Source organism: Equus przewalskii, chromosome 10 (genome assembly GCF_037783145.1).
Source record: "Equus przewalskii isolate Varuska chromosome 10, EquPr2, whole genome shotgun sequence".
Lineage (NCBI taxonomy): Eukaryota > Metazoa > Chordata > Mammalia > Perissodactyla > Equidae > Equus > Equus przewalskii.
In genome coordinates this window covers 20,458,817-20,472,792 of record NC_091840.1, presented here as the reverse complement: position 1 = coordinate 20,472,792, position 13,976 = coordinate 20,458,817, and the positions used below count along the sequence as shown (strand labels likewise).

Sequence of the window (13,976 nt, the reverse complement as noted above, 5' to 3'; positions counted from 1 at the left end):
CCACTCTACTGGTCTTCTGCCCCTGGGCCTTTGAACTGGCTCTGTCTGGTTCACATTCCCTAATCTTGATGTCATGTCTTCCTTCAGGTCTTTGCTGTTTTCCTGGATGACTCTGTCTAAAATAGCATTCTTTTCCCTCTGCTATAGTCCCCTTAGCCTGTTTTCTTTTTCTTCATAGCACTTCTCATCACTAGATGTGTATAGATTTATTTATTGACTTATTGACTTTATTGCTATAGATTTATTTCCAGTCTTCACCACTTCATCCCAAGACACACAGGAATCTAAGCTCCAGGAGGGTAGGGACTTTGTTTTGTTCACTGGTTGATCCCTTGTGCCTAGAACTATTCCTCATCATGGGAGGCACTAAATACACATTTACTGAGTAAAAGTGACTGTTGGTTTGCGACCTCAGCTCCCTGGGTGAAATCTGAAACTGGCCCCCGTACACGGACAACAAGGACCGATCGAAGAAAGAGGCAGCCCACTCCAGATGGGTAGGTGGCAGGTTTAATAAGCAAAGGGACTTACTCACGAGGCTTGTCTTGAGTGGTCACCAGATGAGTAGATCTCCGCACCCACCCACCAGAATCTTAAAAGTTTACATAGAGGCCTTAATGGGGTTCAGTCATGCACGCCGTCCAGATGGTCTCAACTGCACATTGCTCTCTCAAGGCTGCGTCCTTGAAAACGTCCAGCTCAAGGGTCAACCAGGGGTCACGTCCTCTTGATGACCTCCTCCAACACGCCGCCACTCGTGACCTGCACTTCCAGTCTTACAGGCCTCCTCTTCCGCAGTGAGCCCTGCGCAGTCAGCAGGGGGTTTCATGGAGCGGGCTCCTCTGGCGGCTGTCTGGCTGTGCTGGAGGCAGATATCACAGCAATAACAGGGGCACAGGTAAGAGAAAACACAGACTAAGATAATGATTACCAAAATAAGTACCAACTTTTTCCGCCAACAGCCCCATGATTTGAACCACTGATTTATTAATCCCCTAGGCTGGGGGTGGGATCACTCAGGGCATGCACTTGTGTCCTCGTGTGATTTAATAAAGCTGATACATTAACAGACTCATCAGGTATGAATACACAACATTCTGCTTGGATAATGGCAGGTGCCTCCTTGCAAGGCAGTAATAATGTCCAAGGCCATCCTATTGTACAGGACAGCTTTTTTTTTTTTTTGCTAACATCTGCTGCCAATCCTCCTCTTTTTGCTGAGGAAGACTGGCCCTGAGCTAACATCTGCGCCCAGCTTCCTCTACTTTATATGTGGGACGCCTACGACAGCATGGCTTGCCAAGCGGTGCCATATCCACACCCAGGATCTGAACCAGCAAACCCCGGGCCGCCAAAGCAGAATGTGCACACTTCACCACTGCACCACCAGGATGGCCCCCAAAGGACAACCTTTCTCATTAGAGACATTTCAGTGTTCAGTAAGGACAGGCTTTGCTGTGTCATTCAAGGTTTGCTGGGTGAATTTAGCAAGGGCTTGGATGTGTGCTATAACGTCATCCAGGCCAGTGAAGGGAACAAAGACAGCAGCCAAATGATCATACCAGCAGAAACCAGAACGTGCCCACCTGGCCTTGAGGAGATGGAGGTTGGCAGGTTTAGGAACTTGACCTGGTTGTGCATACTACCCATGTTGGCCAGGGGAGACAGCACGTCAGGCATGAAGAGATGGACTGGGCGCGTGATGTGCCAGACCAGGGCCCCCACCTTCTCCCCTCTTTCAATGGTGTGTGTTCCATTCTAGGTACTGTGTGTTTCCACAGGTCCGGCTTGCTGCAGGACAATGGGATCCCAGGGGAGACTGAATCGTTCCCCCTCACCCAGAGGTGCAAAGTAACTCACTCATCCTGGTGGGACGTCCTGTTGCAAATTCCAGTGGACAATGCCTTTCCCAGGTGTGATGGGATTTGGTGTTCTCAGCAGCATAGCCCGTTGATCCACAGTGACAGTCAGGGCACTGGCTGTTTCCCAGGACTTCCCTACCTTTACAGTACTGGGTTTCTCAGCAGGGGTCCCCAGTCTGGCACATGGGGCAACAAGCCCTGCTGGTTGATCATTCAAATGTGTTAAAGCCTGGGATGGTACTTTAGTCCACGTGGCCAAGGTAGTTTGACCTGTTGGTAATTTAATCTGCTGTTTTAATACACCACTTTTTTCTACCAACCTTGCCACTTGTGGGTTTCAGGGGAGATGCAACCTCCGTTCAATGTCACGTTCTTTTGCCCAGTCTTGTACATCATGATCTTTGAAATGTGACCCCTGATCACTGTCTACTCAACAAGGGTATCTGTACATGGTGCTCAGTTTCTCTAATCCCCTAATTGTGGCAGCCTGGTTTGCACGATGACAGGGGAAAGCTTGGAGTAGGCCAGACGCAGCGTCCACACAAACCAGGGTGTATTTACAACCCTCACTTGGAGGGAGGCGGCCCATACTATCAATTTTCCAATTCCTTGCTGGTTGGGAACTCCAGTGGATGCCCCCAGACTCCTTTGGCAGTTGCCTTGGGCGTTGTTAAGAGCACACAGGACAGTAACTGCAGTAACAACATGTTATCTGACCCCTAAGAATGTGAAAGAGGTACAAGGCTTTGTAGGGATTTGGGGGTTTTGGAGGACTTTTATTCACACCTGGCATGGTGCCTCTGTCCCTTATACTGTCTGGTAAAGAAAGGGCTCATGTGAGACTGGGGGTCAGAGCAGCAAGCCGCCTTTGAGAAGGCAAAAATGCCAGTGAAGCAGATGAAAGCTCCTGGGCATCTCCCAAGCAGGGCTGCCATTTGAGGTAGATGTGTCTGTGACTCTGGAAGGTATGGGTTGGACGCTGTGGCAGAGACAACAGAAGGAGAGAATACCCCTAGGATTTTGGTCCCAGCTCTGGAAGGGGGCAGAAACCCGATATACTCCCGCTAGAGCAACAGCTCCTCGCACGCAGTGTGCACAGCGCTCCCCCAGGCAGAGACTCTCACAAAGGAACAGCATATCGTGGTAAGGACTTCCCTTCCTGTGGAGCACCTTGTCGACCAGCCCGCTGTCCCCAGAAATGCGGGTGCTACCAGGCCCTGTAAAGTACATAGATCCTCCAAATGCCCCCACCCCCGCTCCTGTGGCGGCCCCTGCAGCCTGTAGAGAGGGAGTGGGGCAGGTCTGGACTGTTGTTCAGGTTTTAAGGCTTTCCACAGGCCGACCAACACACTGTTGGGTTGCCAGTCTGTCTGTTCAGGTGGGGTCCCAGCAGCAATGAGGTCAAACCACATTTACTTCCAGGTTACTTTTACCAGACCCTTTACAGCAGACTCGGGGAGCCTTTTGGCTTCCGGAGCTCCCTCTCTGTCTCGGCTCTTTTGCACAGCCAGCACCTGTTCCCGGGATTTGTCAGTGTCCCCTAGATCAGCGATAGATTGCCCAGGAGCATAAATGTCTTGTCCCACAGCTGGGCTCAGCATGGATACCAGCGTCCCATACCAGGTGCTCGGGGTGGCTTGGAGTGTCTTGGCTCCAATGAATGTGGCCCGATCAGGGCCTTCAAAGACAGGGGCGTGGATGGCCTGTCTCATTCCCAACTCCCTAAGAAGTTGTTGCACCTCGTGTATAGATTTCCAGGGTCCCATGTGCCCAGGAAATCCCCCTCATTGGGCCAAGCCTCCCCTCAGGATAGAATAATCCAGTCTCTAAGGGGGTGAGCATCTTGTACCCCACCCCTAGGGGGCCTTGCAGGTGCTGTCAGAGGGCAGGGTGTGTGGTGATGTTGCTCATTTTCTCTGCCTCCTGCCCACTGAGAGAAACGCCACTGCCCCCTACCCAACAGCCTGGATACTTTTCTTGGCCTTTTGCTGGAACTTGGCAGCAAGATCAATGAGCTCAGTGGGCATTTATTCTCTCATCATGAAGGTTTCCTGAATTGAGGGCTGCCCCACTGACCGTGGCTGTTGTTGCTGGGGTTTTGCTTTCCTTTGTATTAGGGGTCAGGTCAGATGGAGTGGGGTGCTTCATCTGTTTCACTGTCAGGCACCACGACATCCTCCCCTTTGCTCTCCTCACCTTCCCGGGCATTCCACCTCTTAGTGTCCCAATCAGGCTTTGTCATGAGCAGTCCAGCCTCAATCTGAGGCAGCTCGTGCCCTCCCAGCTTTGCAAAACAGCACACTGAGGTACAAACATTATCCGGCTCCCCCACCTCGTCTGCCAGCCCTGAAGCTAGCAGAGTAGTGGACAACCACACGTCCTTTAACCTCAGCTCTTGCAACTTTCTTACTCAAGCTTTATAGCCTCTAGTTAAAGGTCAGCGGATGTACATTCCAAGCCAGGGCGGGGCTGAGGAGCCTCTAATTGCCCAGGTCCAGCTCAAGGGTTACACGCCCTCCATGACCTCCTCTACCAGTGTGACTCTGTGTAAGCATATGAGGCCGTGTGTCCAGATGCCTCAGGGCATTTCCTGACAGTCTTTGCAGTTTGCCTCTTCAAACTAGGTCCTCTCTTTAAAATCCAACTTAAGATGTCTCCTGCAAGAAGCCTGGCCTCAACGCCTTTGTGGCTCTATCTCTCCCATCCTTGACTCCAGGGGCAGATTCAGGTTCTGTGCGGCCAGAGATTTATACACTTTTGGGGACCACTTTAAGAATACAAAAAACAGGGGCCAGTCCGGTGGCACAGTGGTTAAGTTGGCACGTTCTGCCTCAGCAGCCCAGATTCGCTGGTTTGGGTCTTGTGGGGACCTACACACTGCTTGTCAAGCCATGCTGTGGCAGGCGTCCCACATATAAAATAGAGGAAGATGAGCACGGATGTTAGCTCAGGGCCAGTCTTCCTCAGCAAAAAGAGGAGGATTGGCAGCAGATGTTAGCTCAGGGCTAATCTTCCTCAAAAAAAACAAAACACAATTAAGTATGAAAGTTAACGTTTATTTAGTTTGAGAAAATAAACCACAGCACATTACTAGAACCTAGGAGCTTGGTTCCCCTCCTTTTTGAGATCTCCGTGGGCAATTTACCCGAAATGTTTCCTGAGGGAAACCTGGCTTCCCCTCCCCAGACTACCCTTTCCAGCACTCGTTAGCTGCATGGTGAATCCTTGGCACTAGGTCTCCCGCCTTCGCCCCCTTTCCTCCTGTCCACAGAGACCATCCTTTGGCAGCTCTACTGCGCTCACACGCAGAGCTCTCCTCCTCCTCCTCCCTCCTGCAAACTGGTGCATCATTGGCTCTGGGTGGTGTGGAGAGCATCCCATGGGAGCCATGAGACACGGCCTCTTATTATCTCCCTACATGTCCTTGAAACATACAAGGCCTCAATTTTCCCATCTCTGAAATGGAGACTTGGACAGAGCTGTGCTGTGCCTTCTCACGTGAGGATCCTCGGCTCCACGAGGGCTCCGGGGACCCCGGGCCCTAATTGAAGCGCTACTCTGTGACCCTCACCTCCGTTCCCGTAATTAAGAAGGAAAGGCAGGTGTTAGTTCCGCCTCTGCCGCTGTCTCCCGGGTGACCTGGCTGAAGCCAGTCTCCTCTTTCAGGGTCTGAAAGGCATCTGTGGAAAGGGCTTTCAAGCCTGCCTTGCCCTCGTGCGCCCAGTCACCGTACAGCCGGGATCTGGAACCAAGGATTCACTCACCTCTCAAGTCTCGGAGCCCAGGCCCGCCCCATCGGCAGGGCACACCCCACTCTTTGAAAGATCTCGCGAGAGTCCCACTTCGAACCAAAGTTGAGACCTTTGGCCTGTCTCAGTTTCCGTAGCTCGGAGTCGCAGTTGCTGAACTAGTGCTTCCGGTTCGCGGCGGGGACGCCTCCGCAGTGGTGCAAGCGGAACCAAAGCCCGGAGGTCTCAGTAAGTAGGGGACCGATCCGAGCCTGGGCGTCCCCCTTTGGTCCCCTCCTTCGATTCGTTGAAGACCCTGGTGCAGATTAGCAAGAGGGCCCAGGATTTCTGGATCCCCAGCCCTTTGACTCGCGGGCTCCTGTCCAGTTTCCCCCTCCCAGGATTTCGATTCATTTCAGCGAATTCACCGCTCCGTCTGAGATGAGGAAACCGAGGCTTAGAGCGCAGCCCCGAGGCGCCGTTTACCAGGCCCCGTCCCCTCCCTCGGACTCCTCTCCATCAGCACTGAGACCCCGTCTCGGCCCCACATCCCCTCTCTTCGGTCCAAGGCCCCGTACAGTCAGCCTCGGCCACATCCCCCTCGGTCACTCTCCCCTCGTCTCCCTGACTGTCTGCAGGCCTGGGCAGCATGGCCGTATTCCGGTCGGGCCTCCTGGTGCTGACGACGCCGTTGGCCTCCCTGGCCCCTCGCCTGGCCCCCATCCTGACCTCGGCGGCCCGGCTGGTAAATGATACGCTCTATGTGCACCTGCAGCCGGGCATGAGCCTGGAGGGCCCGGCGCAACCCCAGTCCAGCCCGGTGCAGGCCACGTTTGAGGTTCTCGATTTCATCACGCACCTGTACGCCGGCGCCAAAGTCCACAGGCACCTGGACGTCAGAATCCTGCTGACCAATGTTCGAACCAAGAGCGCCTTTCTCCCTCCCCTGCCCAGCTCAGTCCAGAACCTGGCCCATCCGCCGGAAGTGGTGCTGACTGACTTCCAGACCCTGGATGGAAGCCAGTACAACCCGGTAAAGCAACAACTAGAGCGTTATGCCACCAGTTGTTACAGCTGTTGTCCGCAATTGGCTTCGGTGCTGCTGTATCCCGATTATGGCTCTGGAGAGCTGCCTGTGGAGCCCCTGGACGTCCCCTTACCCTCCACCATCAGGCCAGCCTCCCCGGTCGCCAGGTCTCCAAAGCAGCCAGTTCGTGGCTACCACCGTGGGGCTGTAGGTGGCACATTTGACCGCCTGCACAATGCCCACAAGGTGTTGCTCAGTGTGGCGTGCATCCTGGCTCAGGAGCAGCTTGTGGTGGGAGTAGCAGACAAAGACCTGTTGAAGAGTGAGTGAGAGACACCCTGGATGAGGGCAGGGGAGGACCCCCAAAACTCCATGCCCTCCCTGCCACGCCAAGATTGAGGAAGGGTGGGGCCCTCCGTTACTTTCCACTCTTCCCAAATGTCACAGTAACTAGCACTCAGTTGGTGCTAAGGCAATTTTGTTAAATGAATAAACGCAGCTTTCTCAGTGTATGCTCTAGTTACCACTCAATCAGAACCCCCTAACTGTGGAGCCAAGGAGACTGTGCTTTCAATAAGTTCTCCAGGTTATGAGCCCTAAGGTTTGAGACCCTGGGACTAAATGGATGCGTGAGTTACACATAGTAGTACTAGAGACAGTAGGAGGGGACTCGTGATGGCGTGGTTCTTGGAACTCTGACTCTGATGCCCACTGGCACTGCTAGTTCTCTAGACACGCGTCAGCCCTTGCCACCACTATTGTGCTTGCCTGCTGCCTCCTCCTCATAGCTCCTCTGTTACCACTTTCCAGTTTAGCTCTTTCTCCCTGCCACCCCCCTCTGCAGATAGGATGCTTAGGGACACTCTTCCTCAAACTGGCCCACACTCTTCCCCCTGAGTCAAAGGATCTCATTGTTCTTCTGGGCTCTTTCCCCAGGCAAGTTGCTCCCTGAGCTTCTCCAACCCTACGCAGAACGTGTAGCACATCTGAGTGAGTTCCTCGTGGACATCAAGCCCTCCTTGACTTTTGATATCATCCCCTTGCTGGACCCCTATGGGCCCGCTGGCTCGGACCCCTCCCTGGAGTTCCTGGTGGTCAGCGAGGAGACCTATCGTGGGGGGATGGCTGTCAACCGCTTCCGCCTTGAGAATGTAAACCCTGAGGGAGCCTGGCGGAGGGAGTGATGGGGACAAGGAAGGTCATTGTATGGGGCTGTTGGAAAAGTACTGTGACCCCAGAGGAGGGAAGAGGGGGCTCAGGCTGGTGGGAAGAGGCAAGGAGGAACTGGTTCCCCGCTGGCCTTCTGAAGTAAGCTCTCCCTCTGGGGCCGATAGGGTAGGAGAAGGGGGCAGGTTAGGTGTCAGCATTTGCCCTTCTTCATCTCATCTCTTCTCTTTTACCTCAGGGCTTGGAGGAGCTTGCCTTGTACCAGATCCAGCTGCTGAAGGACCCAAGCCATAAGGAAAACGAAGAGGACAAAGTCAGCTCCTCCAGCTTCCGCCAGCGAATGCTAGGAAACCTGCTTCGGCCTCCATATGTAAGCCCACCCTCCCTCTCTCCCCTCTGCTTGGGTGGGCTGGAAATGCTGGAGGGTAGAGACTGAAGGGTTCAGCCCATGCCTGAGCCTGAGGACCCTAGTAACTGAGGTTGCTTCTCATCTACCCTCAGAAGAGGCCAGAGCTCCCCGCACATCTCTATGTGATTGGGCTGACGGGCATCAGTGGCTCTGGGAAGAGCTCAATAGCTCAGCGGCTGAAGGGCCTGGGGGCATTTGTCATCGACAGTGACCACCTGGGCCATCGGGCCTATGCTCCTGGTGGTCCTGCCTACCAGCCTGTCGTGGAAGCCTTTGGAACAGGTAATAACTGGAGAGGGCTGGAGGTGGCCTGAAGTGAGGAGACGGCATGGCCTCCTTGCCGAGTCCTCTATCTCTGTCATCCAGATATTCTCCATAAAGATGGCATTATCAACAGGAAGGTCCTAGGCAGCCGGGTGTTTGGGAACAAGGTAAACATACACCTCTCCAAGGGCTCCTCAGCTGCCACTAGACCCAGAGGTTGGCACCCAGTGGACCTCTCTGGTCTGGCCCAGAATGCATATTTCCACTCATCTGTTCCTAACTCCCTCCTCCCTTGGGCTGGCTCCATCTGTGAGGGACAGTAAACTGCCCACTTCCTCCATTCTTCTCCTCAGAAGCAGCTGAAGAAACTCACGGACATTGTGTGGCCAGTTATTGCAAAGCTGGCCCGAGAAGAGATGGATCAAGCTGTGGCTGAGGGTGAGTAGGAGGGATGATGGGAGCAGCCAAAGGGGACAGTTAAGCAGATTCTCCCCTGGGAGCTTCCCCACCTCAAGCCAGACCATCCACTTTCCCTGGATCTACATTTCATTGGCTCTAATCTTCATTGGTAGCAAGTGGCAGGGTGCTGCTGGCAGTGACTGGGCTCTTCCCACAGGAAAGCATGTGTGCGTGATTGATGCCGCCATGCTGCTTGAAGCCGGCTGGCAGAACATGGTGCATGAGGTGTGGACTGTGGTCATCCCTGAGACTGAGGTATCTGGACCCCACCAACACCTCATCCCCAGTGTAGACTGCCTCCTGCTCTGAGCCAGTGGGTTGACACATGCCTCATCTGTGCCCAGGCTATACGACGCATTGTGGAGAGGGATGGCCTCAGTGAGTCTGCGGCTCAAAGCCGGCTGCAGAGCCAGATGAGTGGGCAGCAGCTTGTGGACCAGAGCCACGTGGTGCTGAGCACCTTGTGGGAGCCTCATGTCACCCAGCTCCAGGTTGGTGCCCAGGGAAAGGCTGGGTTGTGAGGAGGGAGTCTCTAGTGGGTTCCTGTCTGACCCTGTCCTCTTTTCCTCCTAACATTCTGGCCTGCCCACAGGTGGAGAAAGCCTGGGACCTCCTGCAGAAGCGCATCCCCAAGATGCCATCAGGCCCATGAGTGACTCACTTCTCTGTGGGGCCAAGCAGGCCCTGGAGCTGATAAGAGATCCAGCAGTGAGGAGGAGTGGGGCCTCTATGCTCACCCTAGCTTGGGCCTAGAGGGCTCTGAGCTAAGCTGGGCAGGGCAAGGCTGGGCCTGGTGGACACAGGAAGCCTACCCAGCTTGCTGGTGTTCGGCCAACACTGAGGATGTGGCTCGTCAGGGCACAGGCCCCTCTGGCATTCCATCCCCACTCTTGCCCAAGGGTGTTTGATACCTATCCAAGGCTGCCTGGGGCCAGAGCAAACACTGGAACTTGACAGAATTAAAGGTGAAGGTTCCCAGGCGCTGCCTCCATGGTGTCTGCTTCCTGCTCCAATGCCCCTGGGTATCTCTGGGACCCTTGAGCCACAAGCGCAGAGCCCAGGCCTGAGCTGGAAGCTGGGAGGGCAGTGGTTAAGAGCATGGTTTTTGCAGCTAGCCAGACTCAGGCCAGCCTTGGCCCTACCACTGACTAGCTGCGTGCTTCTGGGTAAGCTGTGGACTGTCTAGGTACCTCAATTTCCTCATCTGTCAAGTAGCATAACTTGGCTAACAGGCTCTTTGAAAATGTTCATTCCCCAAGTATCCTGCCAGACGCCGAGCTGGGTGTTGGAGGACCATCCCTCAACAAGCCAGGCGGGGCCTCTGCCCTCACAGAGCCTGTGGCCCGGCGGGGCGGACGAGGTGGCCGCGACTGCCGGTCGGGTGGGGAGGACAGGCGCGTCCTTGGGAGGGCCCGGCAGTGCGCGTGCGCACTATCTGCGACACTACTCGGACAAGCTTTTTGAGGGACCTCATTTCACAGAATGTGCTTCGTGTCGCGGAGGCAGGGACCGACAGGGAGGACGTCCCTAAAGCCGCCAATGTTAGCCCAGCGCCAGGCCCGGCCTGCCCTCCGCCGTCGGGGGCCCCGGGCTGCGCACGCGCCGCACCCTCGCCCCGCCCTCCGCCTCTCGGCCGTGGGTTGGTGGGCTGGGGTCACGTGGGCGCGCCTCGCCTCGTCCTCGCGGCGGAGGGCCGGCCCGCGGGCTGGTTTCCGGTTCGGTGGGTCCGAGATGACGGAACCGGGCGTCTCTCCGGAGGACCCCTGGGTCAAGGCAAGCCCCGTGGGCGCGCACGCCGGCGAGGGGAGGGCGGGTGGCGCTCGTGCACGTAGGGGGGCCGGAGGACGAGGGAATTCCCTCCAGTCCCTAAAGTCTCCCCTGCTCTCCCGGCCTCGGGGCTGCAGAGAAGACAGCTCTCACCCCGCATGTGCCAAGGTGGGGAGACAACCGAGGCGTGTGTGCGCGAGTGAGGGGCCGGGGGCCGGGGAGGGGAGGAGGGCGGGCGGACGGGATCACGCTGGGGGGCGGTGCTCCACGGCCTATCCAGTCTGGGCTCTCCGGGGGATCCTTTAACCGCCTGCGCACCCCAGGGGTGTGTGTGTTTGTGTGTGTGTGTGTGTGTATGTATATATGTGTAAACGCGCGCGCAGAGTGGACGGAGGCGCGTTCCTCCAGGGGCGGGGGTCTGACGGGCTTCTCCCTTGCTGGGTGCCACAGGTGGAGTATGCCTACAGCGACAACAGCCTGGACCCCGGTGAGTGCCTCCTCCACCGTCTTCAGCTCTGGAGAGACACTCCCACTCCAGGCCTATAGATTCGCGTGGCCTTGCCAGCCACACCTGATCACAGTCCTCTGTCCCTGAGCCGAGTTCCTGGCCTGAGACAGCCAGGGAGGAGCTGGAGGACAGGGGCAGGAAGCATCCGAAGGTGACGCTTAGTTCCCTCTGCTCTGGATCAGGGAAGTGATGGAACTAGTGATAGCTGGTCACTCTCTCCCCATTATCACACCCAGATATCACTTTGTGAGCCAGGGGATATCACTGCAGGTCTGTGGAGCAGTGTAGACACTAGGGACAGGAGCATTGTGGCATAGCACTATAGCAAGTGGGTGGCCCAGTATGACTGGCTTTTGGGTTGAAGGGGGTGAGGTCAGCATTTAAGAATCAGGAAGCCATTGTGCCCACAGGTGTCTGAGGGCCTAGCAGTGTCCCCCCACCCTACCCCTTAGTGACTGGGGCCTCTCTTTTCCAGGGCTTTTTGTAGAAAGCACCCGCAAGGGGAGTGTAGTGTCCAGAGCTAATAGCATCGGTTCCACCAGTGCTTCTTCCGTCCCCAACACAGGTAGGCAGCAACATTCCCCACCCAGGAAGACTCAGATATGCCATCATTTTAGTATCTTTCCTAGATAGGAAGCTCCAGCCATCCACAGAGGGGTGCTGGAGCCGTAGTGGTAGACACAGGGTCTCACCATCTTTCACCTCATCTAGGATATTAGGTCTTATGCCCATCTGCCATCTCTGGGCACCAGGTTCTTCTTCCTAGCTGGGGGAAGGTGGGCTAGCTGGGCCCCACTGGGCCCCAGGATGACCTCTTCCTGCCCCCAACTCTGAGCATAGATGATGAGGACAGCGATTACCACCAGGAGTCCTACAAGGAATCCTACAAGGACCGGCGGCGGCGAGCGCACACTCAGGCTGAGCAGAAGAGGAGGGACGCCATCAAGGTGATTGGGGAGGCCTGTGCCTCAGCCAGCACAGGAGGGCCCTGCAGTTTTCAGGTTCACTCTGCCCTGACCCCATGAGACAGTCCCAAGCAGCCTTGGGGACAGCTAGTCTAGTCTCTGGACATGAACACCTCCCTCATTCCAGCCTCCTACCCCTTTGAGTTTGTGAGCATACAACTTGGTTTGTGGAAGAAAAGGTTTGTGCTAGCCTGCCTTAACCCCTCAGAGATAAGGAACTCATTTCCTCTGCTGTCTCCACAGAGAGGCTATGACGACCTTCAGACCATCGTCCCCACCTGCCAGCAGCAGGACTTCTCCATTGGCTCCCAAAAGCTTAGCAAAGCCATCGTTCTACAGAAGAGTATGGCCGGGGAGAGCACTGGAGGGGTTGGAGCCAGGGGTCTGTGAAGAGGCCAGAGCCTCATCCCCACTTTTGGCGTGGCCCCGGTGGGGTGGTTGTCCTGGGAGAGTTGGGGTATGGAGGAAGGGGAAACAAAATCAGCTTTGTCCTTCTGTCGAGACTTCCTCTGTGCCCACCCCCTCTTCCCGCCTCCATCCCAGCCATTGACTACATCCAGTTTTTGCACAAGGAGAAGAAAAAGCAGGAAGAGGAGGTGTCCATACTACGCAAGGAAGTCACGGCCCTAAAGATTATGAAAGTGTAAGGGGGATGCTGAACTGGGGGAACTAGCGCTTCTGAGGGGACTCTGAAACTGACTTCAGCTCGTAACCACCCCTTGTTCAAAGCCCACGTCAGATAATACAGTATAGATAATACTCTCACTCCCTCACGTGGCCACTGAGGCAGGACTCTGCACTCCAGCCGTCCCTAACACATAGCGGATACGTAGCATTTCTCACCTAGCAGCAGTATCTAGCTGATGTTGACTACGTCCCCAAAGCTGTCTGGGAATCCCTTTCCTGGGGGCGGGGGGTACGTAGGGTCACCCTATTCTTCCTGGGCTGCTAGAGCTGCTGCAGCACCTTAGCCCTGGCCTGCTCACTTTCAGGAACTATGAGCAGATTGTAAAGGCACACCAGGACAACCCCCATGAGGGGGAGGACCAGGTCTCTGACCAGGTCAAGTTCAACGTGTTTCAAGGCATCATGGACTCCCTGTTCCAGTCCTTCAATGCCTCCATCTCCGTGGCCAGTTTCCAGGAGCTGTCGGCCTGTGTCTTCAGCTGGATTGAGGAGCACTGTAAGCCTCAGGTATGGGGCAGCAGTGGTCACAGGGTCTGGGGTCTTCTTACCCTCAGGCAAAGTGGCCCAAGCCATTATTTGTTCCGAGAGGCAGGGTAGCAACTTTTAGATTTCTTGAGGTTGTTTCTATAACTTTCAATACTCATTTCCCCCTTTGCTTTCTAGCCCAGATTTTCCTCTTAGGGTTCTTGGCCGGAGGGACTGGAGCAGTCACTCCTGTGAGGCCTGGCTCTTGGCCTTGGCTTAGCCCACACGTGGCCGCCTCAGGCACTCCTCAGCTGCCCAGTATGTAAGCCCCCGTCACTTGGAGCAGAAGGACTTGGGGTTTTTGGAAAGATTCCTGGCCTCTTCCCCCCAAGTCCCGGAAGCAGTTTTCCCCAGGGCTTTTTTTTATTATCATTCATAAGGGTGTGGCGTGTTAATGGTATTGCGCTAATAATAAGTCTTCTGCTTTTTTAGGCCTGGTTGCTTTTTCTGAGGCTTGAACTTTATCTGAGATTCTTACTTTCTTTTTTGTTTCTTTCCCAACATTTTTATTGTGAGACACTTTAAATATACTCAACAATGAGAAAATTTCACAATAAACACTCATATACCCACCACCTAAATTCTACCATTAACATTTTCTGTATTTG

The 13,976-nt window shown here is 55.1% G+C and overlaps 2 protein-coding genes and 1 long non-coding RNA gene across 11 annotated transcripts in view; 2 read left to right on the top strand and 1 right to left on the bottom strand.

Moving 5' to 3' along the window:
- Positions 1 to 494: 494 nt before the first annotated feature.
- LOC139073884 (uncharacterized) lies at positions 495 to 5,888 on the bottom strand. The gene is made up of 2 exons (XR_011522995.1): positions 5,627 to 5,888; positions 495 to 862 (listed from the first exon to the last, which is right to left on the bottom strand). It is a non-coding gene; the product is annotated as an uncharacterized lncRNA (long non-coding RNA).
- Positions 5,705 to 9,895, top strand: COASY (Coenzyme A synthase). 3 transcript variants are annotated; one of them, XM_008519193.2, is made up of 10 exons: positions 5,705 to 5,839; positions 6,229 to 6,939; positions 7,554 to 7,768; positions 8,023 to 8,154; positions 8,286 to 8,475; positions 8,560 to 8,624; positions 8,811 to 8,895; positions 9,074 to 9,171; positions 9,261 to 9,407; positions 9,509 to 9,895. In XM_008519193.2, the coding sequence occupies exons 2-10, from the start codon at positions 6,240 to 6,242 to the stop codon at positions 9,566 to 9,568; spliced, it is 1,692 nt and encodes a 563-aa protein (XP_008517415.1). In that variant the 5' UTR covers positions 5,705 to 5,839; positions 6,229 to 6,239; the 3' UTR covers positions 9,569 to 9,895. The 3 variants fall into 3 exon arrangements, with proteins under 3 accessions (XP_008517415.1, XP_008517416.1, XP_070416525.1); XM_008519194.2 differs by lacking the exon at positions 5,705 to 5,839 and adding an exon at positions 5,888 to 6,098 and having other exon boundaries at positions 6,220 to 6,939; XM_070560424.1 differs by lacking the exon at positions 5,705 to 5,839 and having other exon boundaries at positions 6,240 to 6,939; positions 8,289 to 8,475.
- Positions 9,896 to 10,333: 438 nt separating this feature from the next.
- The window catches only part of MLX (MAX dimerization protein MLX), a 4,995-nt gene continuing 1,352 nt past the window's right edge, over positions 10,334 to 13,976 (top strand). The window contains exons 1-8 of one of the 7 annotated variants that reach the window (XM_008519189.2): positions 10,371 to 10,689; positions 11,134 to 11,170; positions 11,667 to 11,756; positions 12,032 to 12,138; positions 12,400 to 12,499; positions 12,700 to 12,799; positions 13,149 to 13,350; positions 13,507 to 13,949. In XM_008519189.2, the coding sequence (XP_008517411.1) occupies positions 10,399 to 10,689; positions 11,134 to 11,170; positions 11,667 to 11,756; positions 12,032 to 12,138; positions 12,400 to 12,499; positions 12,700 to 12,799; positions 13,149 to 13,350; positions 13,507 to 13,524 (945 nt within the window). In that variant the 5' untranslated portion in view covers positions 10,371 to 10,398 and the 3' untranslated portion in view covers positions 13,525 to 13,949. Of the gene's footprint in view, positions 10,852 to 11,133; positions 11,171 to 11,666; positions 11,757 to 12,031; positions 12,139 to 12,399; positions 12,500 to 12,699; positions 12,800 to 13,148; positions 13,351 to 13,506; positions 13,950 to 13,976 lie in introns of those variants that run through there. The other 6 variants (XM_070560425.1, XM_008519188.2, XM_070560428.1 and 3 more) reach the window with 6 other exon arrangements.

Coding starts and splice junctions, on each gene's coding strand:
- COASY (XM_008519194.2), top strand. CDS start 6,032: ATGAGGAAACCGAGGCTTAGAGCGCAGCCCCGAGGCGCCGTTTACCAG. Junction 7,769..8,022: donor ACCGCTTCCGCCTTGAGAAT/GTAAACCCTGAG, acceptor CTTTTACCTCAG/GGCTTGGAGGAGCTTGCCTT. Junction 9,172..9,260: donor TGGTCATCCCTGAGACTGAG/GTATCTGGACCC, acceptor ATCTGTGCCCAG/GCTATACGACGCATTGTGGA.